General features: G+C 44.4%; 1 protein-coding gene across 3 annotated transcripts in view; it reads left to right on the top strand.

Annotated features, from left to right (window-relative positions):
* UBE2K (ubiquitin conjugating enzyme E2 K) overlaps positions 1-13,380 on the top strand; it is a 231,459-nt gene that overhangs the window by 86,681 nt on the left and 131,398 nt on the right. For all 3 annotated transcript variants that reach the window (XM_085642239.1, XM_085642240.1, XM_085642238.1), the window contains one exon: positions 2,586-2,644. In XM_085642239.1, coding sequence (XP_085498365.1) covers positions 2,586-2,644 — 59 coding nt within the window. The remainder of the gene's footprint in view (positions 1-2,585; positions 2,645-13,380) is intronic.

Raw genomic sequence — 13,380 nt, 5'->3', positions numbered from 1 at the left:
TCCTTCTGGCGTCCTACGCGGCGCAGGCACCCAAGAATCAGACCGATCGGCACACCGGTGATTCCGGTCGCTGTTGGTCGCCTTCAAGGTCGGATTTTGTCCCGGATCATGTGCGGATGGTGAGTGGAGTCTACCTCGTCCCCAGAGCTAGTCTATTCCGCGTCCATCTTTAGACGGCGGCAAGCCACGCCCCCAGATGGGCCATTCTTACCAAACTATACGAACGGGGTGGGCTTGACATCCCGGACTTTGAGGTTTATTATTTGAGTGCGCAAGCTCATTATGCATACAATTGGATTTATCCCCCTTGCTACATGCCGCAGATAGCCACTAAAGATTGGCTTGCTGAGCCCTTTCCGTTAAGTGGCATAATTCACGGTCCTGTTCGCACAAGAACAACATCACCCACTACAGTCACTAGTACAGTTGATGCCTGGCATCGTATAGCTGAACTCCTTTCTATGTCCCTCTTATACTCATCGCGGCTGCCACTCGCATACCATCCTGGGGTGTCCCTGTTACAGGAAACGGGTTTTCAGAACTTATGCAAACGTCTACATGTCACTACCTGGGGAGATCTATTTCATGAGGGTGTGTTTCGCTCTTCAGAGCACTTATTTCAGGGGCTGCAACCCACTCCATTGGATGTTTTCCTTTATGTACGGCTGCGACAGGGGATGAAAGCGCTCCTTCCGGATTTTCCTCAAGAACCAGCAAACCTTGCTCCCTTGCATAAAATGCTGGGATCCACAGACGGGAAACATCTTGTGTCCGGTCTATATCGGTGTATACGCGCCCAACAGCGGGTGACCCCTAGTCCTGCTCGCAGACATTGGGACGAAGAGCAGGAGTTAACTGATGAACAATGGGACTACTGCTGTGCACAAACGTCACAAATTTCTGCCAGTTGTAGATTGCGTGTGATTCATTATAAATTCTGCAGCGTTTATATTATACACCTGCCAAGAAATACCGCTTTGAATTGCATGATCATGATAGATGCCATAGATGCGGCGCAGCAGGGGCGGGTTTCTTACACCTGGCATGGGTATGTCCTGTGATACAGGACTATTGGAAACAGGTTTTTGGTGCGCTTGGAAAAATTATAAATATCTCACGGGAGAGTGATCCAACGATGGCCCTCTTGGGCTATACTGCACAGATTCCCAAGGCATATCGGAAATTAATCGCCATAGCCCTATTGCTGGCCAAGCGAAAGGTGGTCTGCAGATGGGGTAGGGGGGCGGGCCCCTAAATTTAAGGACTGGTTGGCTGATTTACTATATTGTCAGGAACAAGTTACTACCTATGCGGAGAAACTTCCCAGAGCGTCCAGGCCTAACGACATATGGGGACCCCTGCAGCACTATCTTCTTCAATGTGCTGCAGATGATGGGATCGTTGCTACCACCACCACCACCACCACTGCTGCTGTATGATGGGCTGCCGAGATCTCATGCCTGCCTTGACACGCTGGAGATGTATACTCGGGGTCATCCTTGCAGAGTAATGTGGGGTACGGGGTATGCACTAGCTATACCTGCGATATTATGGATTACGATTGCATTGTCTGCTTACGGTTTTAAATGTACATGGAGATTCTGCCTCTATAATCAGTATTTTGTTACGACGGTATATCATACTTAGTCGGAAATGCGTTATATCTCACTTGTGCGGTGCTATCCATTTTTGTTTATTTTCAAATGTATACCTGTCCTATGGTCCATATGTACTGTTTTGCTCTTTGTTGAAAATCAAAATAAAAGATTTTAAAATATATATATATCTTAGTAGGTAGACTATGCAAGCTTCCTTGTATTGCAAGTTATCAAAGACTACTGAACATGTTTTCATGAGAATGTAACGTAGCCTGACTGAAGATTTTGCAAGTATGGAGTTATCTTTCTCAGCAAGCAAGTTAAATAGTTGAGCTTCCATAATTTTCTTGGACATTCCAAGATTTATTTCTAAGAGTAACCTACATCTTTAAAATTCAAGTTAACTAACACATTTTGCATCTTTTAAGTTGACTCAACCCATCATGCATCATTACGCCTCAAGTCATCCCACATAGCATTCAGACCCCAAAAGCTCTTGAAGGCATGGTAGAGTACACTTAAAGTACATGTTAAAATAGTACGAAATAAGTTTTGCAATCTTAGAAGTTATAATTGATGTAATTGGAGCACAAGATGGAAAAACTAACTCCATCTTGATTTCTGTATGACAAATTTCTCACTCAAATGTTTGTGCTGATGAGGACTACTTTGCTGTTTTCCTAATTTACAATAGCACTTTCAATATCTCAGTTTCAAATCCCACGTACTTGGTATTGTGATTTCTAGATGTTGGAGGTATTGAAAAAGCGGTGGTGATTGTAAATTGTAACCAAAATAAACATTAATCAAACTTGTTAAAAGGAAAAGCATTCAAAAGAAAATGCTGATGGTCCGCTTTGTAATCAATTATGCTATGTAATGTGTGACTTTACCTTTATCATTGTTAATATTTTTGAATTAAGCAGCCTGGGTAAATTTTGTAGTAACTATATTCTTTTTTTCCTCTCTGTATGTATATACACAAAGGTGGACGATATCAGTTAGAAATAAAAATTCCAGAAACGTATCCATTCAACCCCCCAAAGGTAAGTGTTGTCTTACAGACTGATTCACTTTATTAGTATTCTAAGAAAGGATGCTATTCACGCTCCAGTTGGTGTACTTTTTAATTTTTTGTCAATCTTTTTTTTTTTTTTTATTGGATTTTACAAAGATATACAACATTTGCACCTTAACTGAGCACAGTTACAGATATCTGAAAGTAAAACTCCGCTTTTCCACAAGGTATCAGCTTAAGCTTGCTTTTAAACAATTCCCAGATATGGTAGGCCCGTCATTGCAGCACCTTAAAAATTCAGCTTACATGTTCCAGGTTGCGTCAGCAGTCTGTGCTCGAGAGCCAACAAAGAAAACATAACTGTGAAGGAAACAAAAAAATAAAGAGGAAAACACAATACATTTTTTTTCGTGGTGTCTCATAATAATGATCCAAGGGGGACAGAGGGTGGCATGGGGTATTGCCAGGTCTGTTAAATCTGAAAGAGGTGTAGGGCTCGCGATCTGGGTCCGCAGGCGAGTAGAGGCAACCCCTCTGACAGATAACCCACCAAGGGACTCCATACGCAGTCAAAATCCTTAGGCGCGACGTCAAGTATGTCAGTCATCCATTCAAGGGCCAGAGCCTGCCACAGCCGGGCATGCCATTGGGTTTCTTCCAGGCTGCGACTATTGCCATCTTGTCTGCTCGTAAACGTAGCCACATAATGGAGCGGTCCCCTTGGGTCTGATATTTCAGACTAGGGTCCAGCACCCGGAGGAGAGCATGTTCCATGGTATCTGGGATGGGATATCCCAGAATCTGTTTAATTTGGCACAGGATTTCTTTCCAGACGGGTTGGACTTGGGGGCAGTCCCACCAAATAGGACGGAAGTCTTCCAGAAGCCCACAGCCCGCCAACATTTGTCTGAGGTATTTGGGAATATGGTGTGTAATTTCTGGGGATGTAAATGCCATTCGTACATGATTTTGTAATGAGCTTCTCTTAGAAACATGGAGCGATTTGTATTTGACGATGGCTTTGTACAGGGAACCCCACTGTTTCACCCCTATTAGGGCGGGTAACCAGGCGTCCCAAAACCATCTGTGTTGTGGAACCGACTGGGGACCCACCGTTAAAAGAAGAGAGTACAAAAATGATATGCAGCCCTTAGTCGTATTGCCAAATAGCACAAATCTCTCAATTGGGTGCAAGTCCTTGGTTGTGCCAGCCGCACCTGGGGTTGTTGCTCCCAGTGTTTTAGCCTTCTAGACATTCGTTAGTTTGGGGGTGATTTTAATGCCCAGGTAGGCAATACCTGTGCATCCGCAACAAAAGGGGGACGTCCCTTCGATTGTTACCATCGTTGCTTGGGGCAGTGTCTGGTTAAGTAGAAACGATTTGAATCCTGCTGCCCTTTCGAAATGATTGTTTGGTTTGTGTAGCCAGCAACGAGGCCGTAGGGTCGGTGATGGGTAGCAAGACCATGATTTTGTGCTCATCTGAGCCGAACTTGACTCTTGGATATCTGGGTTAGCCCCTACCTGCTCTGCAAATGGCTCGATGCAGAGGGCGAAAAGCATAGGAGAAAGGGGGCAGCCTTGACTTGTACCTCGTTGGAGTGGAAAAGAATCGGAGGCTTCTTCGTTACTAGAGTTCTGGATTTGGGGGTGTGATAATTAGCCTGCACCATTCCTATAAAAGACTTGCTAAACCCAAAGCGGCGAAGGGTGGGATGTAAGGGTGCGGTCGAAGACCTTCTCTGTATCTAGTGAGAGAAGAGCTGTCGGGATATGTTTGTTCTGCACTTTATCAATCAAATGTATTATCCTGCGCAAATCTTTATGGGTCTGCCGACCCTTAATAAAGCCTGATTGATCTGGGTGTATTGGTGTAGGTAGAGCATGTTCTAATCAGCTGGCCAGTATTTTAGAATAGAGTTTAGCGTCCAGGTTTAGGAGGGTTATGGGCCTCCTAAATCTAAACAATTGTGGATCCTTACATTTCTTGGGGATTATGGTGGTTAAAGCTTCCCCCATAGTCAGAGATGCATGTTGTGTGACCGCCATTTCATTGAAGAGGCTTGTCAGGTGGGGATTTAACTCCGAGGCAAATGTTCGGTAAAACTGGGCATTCAGCCCATCGGGGGAAGGGGCTTTCTTAAGCTTAAGGGCGTCTATTCCTTTCTGGACCTCTTCTGTTGAGATAGGTTTGCTAAGTTCACTATTGGTAGCAGGGAAAACCTGTGGTAGGTCTAGTGATTCTAAGTAGCGAGATTGGTCCTGCTCTGTTAACCTCTTGAGTGCCCATGACGAGATGGTCTCGTCATGGGCCGCGGTTGCGCTGTGAGACTATCTCGTCATGAACCCCGCCCGCTAATGAAAGGGCCGGCAAAGGGCGGGGCACTCAAGGGGTTAAGGGTTCTGCTGTATAAAGTGAACAATATAAATCCCTGCTGAAGTGTGCGACGCCCGCGTCGTCGACCTATGTATTTAGCATACTCTTTTTTTCCTGTTTCGCTTTGAGCCGTCACGCCAGCCGCAGGCCTATTTTATCTCTCATCATATCCTCGGGCTTGAAGGCGTAAAATGGTCTCTTCTGCTCTGTTTGTATATATGGCCTGCAGTTCCACTTTTATTGCTGTTAACTTCCTTAGGGTCTGTACAGATGGGACATCTTTGTGTGCCTTTTCCACCACTCGTAGCTCCCTTTCTAGTAAAAGCCTTTCCCCTGTATGTTTTTTTTTTTTAAGGTAGTAGCCAAGGCAATACATTTACCACTTATAACTGACTCGAAGGTGTCCCAATTGGTCACGTGAGAGGTGCCTGTGAGGTCATTAGTGGAAAAAATCTTTAACCGACTTCCTCCGGTCATCACAAAGGAGCCTGTCTCTGCTGACAAAATTGTACCATCTAGTGAGTTTAGATCACGGGGCCCGCCAGTTGAACAGTATTTTTCAGTTGGGAGTGATCCGAGATCAAATCTGATGCAAATGAGCCCCAGAGAGCGACTGCTGAAGTGTTTGACTAGTAAAATATGATCAATCCTAGAGTATGATCTGTGAGAGTGGGAGAAAAATGAGTAGTCTTGTGTTGAGGGATTAAGAACCAGCCATGTGTCGATCAGACCCAAGCGATGCAGAGAGGCTATAAAGGGACGTACTAAAGACTCCTCCTGCTGACCTATGTGGGTGGGTCGTGTCTATGGTTGGGTCCCAGATAAGATTGAAAATTCCCAGTAAAATTATGTCCCCCGTGGCAAAGCCCTCCAGTGTGAATAGAAAATCTGATTGCTCAGTGTTGGGCGCGTATACTGTGGCGCAAGGTCGTCCCAACAAGACACCGTTGACCATAAGAAACCTCTCCGCTTTGTCTGTTTTTAGTGTCGTGGGGGTGGTAAACGGAAGAGTGAAAAAGGAGGGCGACCACATTCTGTTTAGTGGTGGGCGAAGAACTGAATAATACCTCCTTCGGTGCTCATGACGGAACCATTCCGTAATGAGGACAGGGGCACGAAATTCCTCTGCTGCAAACAGCAGAGGGATTTCTATTTTTTTTTCGGGGGGCCTCAGGATGTGGGGAAGAGCTTCCCCAACCTCCCAAGGCCCTTACCAGGTTTTCAATCTAATGACGATGGCGCGCAGTCGTCATTAGATTGAAACTGAAACTTAGTTTAAGTGTTTCAGTGCTCGTGGGGCAATCTCAGCCCCCCGAGCACCGAAACACTTGGGAGAGGTATCGTTGGAAAGGGGAGATCTCCCCTTTCCAATGGTACCATTCCCTAGTGGATCTCTGCTTGGGGATCACCCCAGGAGGGCGATCCCCAAACAGGGATCCACCCACAATCACCAGGGAGGGGGGAGCAGCCCCTCGGGCAAGGGACTTTGACACCCCCCCAATGTTTGTTTGGGCACAAGAAACCAGGGATTTTTTATCTTTATTGATGTTGGGGTGGGGGCTGCCAAAAAAAGACATGGCAGTGCCCCCCCCCCCGAGAAATGTCAGTCTTTCTGCCCCCCCCCCCCCCCCCCCCATCTGCCCCCGGGGGGGGGGGGGTCAGAAAGCCGATTAGAAACCAGGGGTTTATTTTTTTGTTGGGGTGGGGGCTGCCCAAAATGGACAGAAGAATGCCCCCACCCCCTGTGAACTTTGTGTTTCAGCCCCTAATCTGCCCCCCGGGGTGGGGGGGGGGTGGATGGAAGGCCACTAGGCACCAGGGTTTTTTTTTTTTTTAATAATGTAGGGGGCTGCCCAGAATGGGCATAATGCCCCCACCCCAAAAACAATTACCACAGTCTTTCTGCCCCTCCCCGGATGCATATTGGAGCAGAAAGCCCACTGGGCCTCAGGATTTTTTCCTTTAGGTATGAGGTCCGGCCAGAATGGGGATGGCAATGCCCACACTTCTCCCCAAAAAATTGACACCAGCTTTTTGGCCCCTCCCCCTCCCAAAGGGTGGGAATGGAGGCAGCGGCCCCTGATCGGCAGAAAGTCCACTAGGCCCCAGCAATTATGCTGGCTTTTTTTATGCATGGGGGCTGCCCGGAATGGCCATACCAATGCCCCCACCCCCAAAAACATACCCTTGGGGGCATAACGGGGCAACCCCCCACCCCTCCCCCCAGAGCGGCAGAAAGCCCTATAGACACAGACCTTGTTTTTAGAAATGTACCTACCTGTGGATTTTAGGCCCTAGTGCAGCCGGCACATAGTGAAACCTAGCAAACCTGTTCATTTTTAAAAACTAGACACCAAGGGGAATCCAGGATGGGGTGACTTGTGTGCTTCTCACCAGATTCCCTAGCAAACCTCCAACCTAGTTAAAAAAAAAAAAAAAAAAAGTTTCCTCACATTTCTGTGGTGGAAAGTTCTGGTATCTGTGTGGATCCACAAAATTCCACCCACCCCGCATTCCCCAAAGTCTTCCGAGAAAAATGGTACCTCACTTGTGTGGGTAGCCCCAGTGCCCGCGACATGAAACTGCCCAAAACGCAACGTGGACTAGCCACGTTTTACAGTGAAAACTGATACTATTTTGAAAAGTGCCTAGCTGTAGATTTTGAACCCTAGCTCTGCCGGCACCTAGAGAAACCTAGCAAATCTATAAATTCTTTAAACCTAGACACCCAGGGGAATCCAGCATGGGGTGACTTGTCTGGCTCTCAACAGGTTGTTACCCAGAATCCCTTGCAAACCTCAATTTGTCCAAAAAACACATTTTCCTCACATTTCTGTGGTGGAAAGTTCTGGAATCTGTGTGGATCCACAAAATTACACCCACCCCGCATTCCCCAAAGTCTTCCGAGAAACATGGTACCTTACTTGTGTCGGTGTGTCAAGTTCCCGAGACAGGCAAGGACCCAAAACCTATTGAGGCGACATCAAAATTACCTATCGCAAGACAACCCTAGTTGTGCAAGTGGGGTCCCATGAGTTTTTGCCCCTGGGCTCAGCGGTCATCTTGGGAAACCTACCAAACCCACACATTTCTGAAAACTAGACACCCGGGGGAGACTCGCAAGGTATGGCTTGTGTGGGTCCCCCAACATTTCCCTACCCAGAATCCCCTGCAAACCTTAAATTTAGCTGAAAAATGTATTCTTTTTCACACATTTCTGTGTGGGAAAGTTGTAGGATCACCGAACTGACACGAATTTCCTACCACCCAGCGTTTCCCCAGGTCTCCCGATAAAAATGGGACCTCACTTGTGTGGGTAGGCATAGTGGCTGCAACAGGAAAACGCCCAACTTGTACTGTGGAGACTTCAAAATTACCTATAACAAAAATACCTGGTTTTAGGGGTGGGGGGCACCTGGGGTTTTGGCCCCGGACTCGCCGCCATCTAGGGAAACTTAGCCAATTCTGCATTGGACACCCACACAAGTGAGGTATCATTTTACTCGGTAGACTGAGGGGAATGCTGTGGGGTAGGACTTTTGTGCTGATTCCACCCAAAAATATGTGGAAAATGTGTTTTTCAGCTAAATTTGAGATTTGCAGGGCATTCTTGGTAGGAAAACGTTGTGGGATCCACGCAAGCCATTCCTCAATGGACTCCCACGGGTGTCTACTTTTCAGAAATGTGTGGGTTTGGTAGGTTTCCCTAGATGGCTGCCGAGCCCAGGGCCAAAAACTCATGGGATCCTCCTTGCATAACCAGGTTGTTTTGTGATAGGTAATTTTGATGTCGCCTCAATAGGTTTTGGGCCCTTGCCTGTCCCGGGTACTTGCCCCCCCCCCTACACAAGTGAGGTACCATTTTTCTCGGACGACTCTGGGGAGTGCGGGGTGGGTGGAATTTTGTGGATCCATACAGATTCCAGAGCTTTACACCACAGAAATGTGAGTAAAATTTTGTTTTTTTTCTTACAAATTTTGAGGTTTGCAAAGGATTCTGGGTAACAGAACCTGGTGAGAGCAGAACCATTTACCACACGCCCGAAGGCATCCACAGGAGAACCCTGCCAACAGTGAAGAAATGCAGACATCGAGGCAAGGGTCAAGGACCGTGCCCCACGAAAGCCCATGCAGCAAAGGAGAGCGAGCAAGCCCTCAAATATGCAGAACATTGTCTCACCCTCGAGCTAGACAACACTCAAGAACAAGCTTATCATCTTCCAGACTTGCAATACTAGATGGGGGCCCTGCAGTGATGCCGCAAACTGAGGAAGAACTAGGATGACCGTCTACAACCACATGCAGTACACGTGTTATAATTGATGGATTTGTCACCACAACCTGCATAAGAGAAGCAAACTAGATACGATGTACATTCAAAAACTCTATGGACCAAACGAGCAAGCAACACTATGGCGGCCATAGAGAACAGGACTATACAAGAAGAAGAATCGCCACGTCCCACGCACGATAACTGTCTGATATTGATCCGTTAAGGCTCTTTTTGCTTTTATTCCTTTGCCTTCACCTCCTTCTTTGCAACTCCGCTCATTGTTCTGCTTTCTTTTTCTTTATTGCTTCTTCAAGTTCGTTATGTTCACATGTCAGTGCAGATGTCTCTTTGCCCGTTGGCAAACAGGCCTTGGGTAGGGAGTTCAGTTTATCAATAGTTTACCAGGCCTTGTCCATACCGTACATTGACATATTACACACGAAGCGTGATTCTAACAATGTAATCATCGGGACCACAATGTCAAAGGGGAGGGCAAGCAAGTATTACAGCTCGTACATACACAATCTCACCCTTTGCTGCAACACGCTACTAGTTAAATGGATGCAGGGGAGTAGCTTTCCTACTACTAACCTGGAATGTGCGGGGTTTAGCTGGATGGTTAAACACCATAAAGTATATCAATACCTGTGCAGCCATAAGATCTCAATGGCACTTTTACAAGAGTGGGCGGTGGCTGAAGAAAAACATATCTGGCTATCCAGGCATGATTAAAGGTCTTTTAGCCTTGGTGTTTGAGAAGTTTCAGAGCTATGCCAATAATATGGATAGATCAGCTATAGACATTAGCACGGATGAAGAGATATGAGGATGCCCGAACCGGTGTAGCTGGGAAGCGTTTCTTATTATACAATATAATGCATGTGGTGTTATAACTGACTCCTGATCTGTCACCCACCTACGAATTGTTATGATCTCCATTACCCTATATTTTGTAATTATAAGCCATGCTGGGGGTGGTACAGTGGACTCCTCTTTTACGGACAACGGGCTGTTGTTTAGTACCATCTTTCAAATTTTTTGTACCTGTAGCGCAACCAAATTGAAAAATATAAGTGATAAGGAACATTTGAGATGTACAAGTGCTTTGAAAACTAACTCTACTTTTGATAGGTATCCTGGTGTTACCGGAGATTTGTATCTCGCCTTAAAAGAGACATCAGGTTACTGATTCTCTGAGCACAACTTCAGAGCGCTTTCCGGACGGAAGTGAAACACTATTCAAGAAATTCTATTTATATTTAGCATAGTATCCTGCTTAATCCATAAATTATATTGATCCATTTCAAAGTTCAACTGTGCCAATCACCTTAGGGTAGTCCAGGGAGCTTTAGCATTTTAAGTGAACATCAGTATCCTGAAGGCTGACTATCGGAAATGTAAGTACTCCATTCAATTTCTGAAGCAATTTAATCAAACCGACAGTATTTGATGGAAAAAAAATCGTATGAAGCACTGTATTTTGTAGTTAATTTGTTGGAAATGTTAAATTATGGAGTCCCTACTGCAGTGAAAATCTGAGCGTTGGTGGTCTCAAAGGGAAGTTCAACACGGAATGTATTGCCCTTGTTAGCTGAAACCTGATCAATTTGCAGTGGATTGAATACACGACTAAATAAACACTACTGTTTGCCTCAATGCATCTGAATACTGCCTACAGCTATATATGAAAATACTAGGGACTCCCATTTCTACGACCGGGAATTATTTAAGCTTCAAAATCTTTGAAAAACCCGAATGCTGAAGAATCTCATATCTGCATCGTAAGGATCCTCACTGATCGTCTTAAACATAGAACATTCCGACCTATGTGCAAGAACCCTTTAAAACGTCTTTTTAAAGCATCAGCATAAATTTGTAGTTGGATATAGACACCTCAATGTTGCACGCTCTGGTGACACCTCTATGAGTAACTAAAAGTGGATTGCATTCACTGCTTTTTCCTCTAGGGAAAATCTTCCTCATACACAAATCAAGAAAGAAAAATACAATACATTACAGCACCCAGCTGAAAGCATTGCACTGCACTAACCAAGATATCCTCTAATCAAGATGACCTCTAACCTGCGAATCAGGTCAAAAGTGCACAAGTTGCAAACAACGTGTTCCTTTAAGAAGCCAGCATATTCCATCTCCGAGCATGCACTCTATTGGCAGTTTGCCTCACAGCCTCCATTCTTTTTTCTGGCTAGTTCTGGCTGGATCTTAGAAAACACTTTTCTTTCAAGATTTTTTTCCTTCAGATTTTTATAATTTTCAATGTCATTCGATGTCTCGCGTCTGAAAATATATGCTCGTTATTTTTTTTTTCTCCATGTTTTAAGGATTTAAGTATTTTTTTTTTCTCATAGAATGCCTTCACTCTTTGGTAATGTGACTGTCAGAAAATGATAGAGAAATCCGAAAGCTTTTCAGGGGAGTTTCCACAGAGGAAAGCTGGAAAACCTTGAGGCGAAAGAAAAAGCTTTGTAAGAAAGCTTGAGTGCGACCTCCCTCTACTGAGTCTGTGGCCTCCAGTGACAGACTACCCTAGAAGAAGATCTAGGGAAAGAAAGAAGCACCACCACCATAACTCTAGACAAACTGGCCCACACCCAGAAGCACCAGCCACCCTTGAAGCAGGGTTCGGCACCAGCTAGTTTTCCACAAAGGAATTTGGCAGCGGCGCTGACATAGACACCAAGACCCCAGGTACTGGGCACTGTACAGCGGATCTGGCGACTCCAAGGAGGTGTAAAGTAAAAAGATTTTTTTCCTTTTGGATAAGATACTCATCAACTCATTCAATCACTCTACTCAATCAGAATCCCAATGTCGGGTTTGTACAACTCACTACCTCTGATGGAACACTTACACACAAAGAGCGCCAATTGTGTCAGAGCAAACTATTTATTTGCATCAAAAAATATTTTCATAAACATATAGTCAGTATAAAATATACATTTCATTTTTATAAAAGACTACGAAAATTAAAAACATTTTAACATTTAGTACTCTAGGAGAAAAGGAGAATAAAAGACAATATACTTTGTCATATCACAGTTAATTCAGACCCTTCATGGGCAACATAGAATAAGGATTTACTTCCCTATTTCAAAGAGTTGGTATGCCCCTTCTGAATTTAACACATATACATTGCGTCGACGCGTTTCGAAGGCTTTCGCTGTTTGTAGCCTCCTTCTTCAGGACAATAACTATTTGTATCTCCTTGTCCAGAATTAGTTGCCTAATACAGAAATAAAAACATGTGTTTCACTTATGATATAAATCATATTTTCTACATGCAATATTGCTCTGCCTAATCTTGCATTTCTTTCGGTACATTGTGGACATCATTATTTTAGCTTAACCAACACTTTAGTCCTAAATGTACATACATAGCTACAGAATTTTTCAAAGCACATGCTTTGTTTAGAAAAACGTTATTTGCATTGTAAGTGTTCCCATCCATTCACACTACACATTCTTGGCACTCACACTTATGGTTAACAGTTATAGGGAATCGCCTTTATATCACACACTCGATAATTCCTGAGAAACTCACCTGTGCAAACGCACTAGGGTAACTTGTTTATTGGGCTGAACTCTTGAGAGAGATTTTCTCAGTGTTTCTCAGTTCCCCAAGCTGTTGAGAAATATAATAATCTTTTGTTTAAAATATTCCCGTTATTTGGTTATCAGGGGAATAGAACTCCCTGATTCGGAATCAGTTAACTGATTTCCAATTAACCCTTATTATTTTCATTTTTTTATTTTTTCAATATGAATCTATGTAGTACCTCTCAGGTTATTCATAGAAGTGGACTCAGAGTCCTATCTTGCGCACTTATTTATCTTTAGATCGCAAAGCAATTCCGTGCCGTTCGGTTTCTTCCTATTGAAAAGAAGACACGATTAAATTTAACCTCACTCACTTTAGAGGTGCAACATTTTGTATCATACCCAAGGTCATTAATAAGGTATTTCTTTGAAATAGGGAAGTAAATCCTTATTCTATGTTGCCCATGAAGGGTCTGAATTAACTGTGATATGACAAAATATATTGTCTTTTATTCTCCTTTTCTCCTAGAGTACTAAATGTTAAAATGTTTTTAAT

This window comes from Triturus cristatus, chromosome 2_2 (genome assembly GCF_964204655.1).
Source record: "Triturus cristatus chromosome 2_2, aTriCri1.1, whole genome shotgun sequence".
Taxonomy (NCBI): Eukaryota; Metazoa; Chordata; class Amphibia; order Caudata; family Salamandridae; genus Triturus; species Triturus cristatus.
The sequence above is the reverse complement of the archived record's forward strand: the minus strand, read 5'-3'. Positions and strand labels throughout refer to the sequence as shown.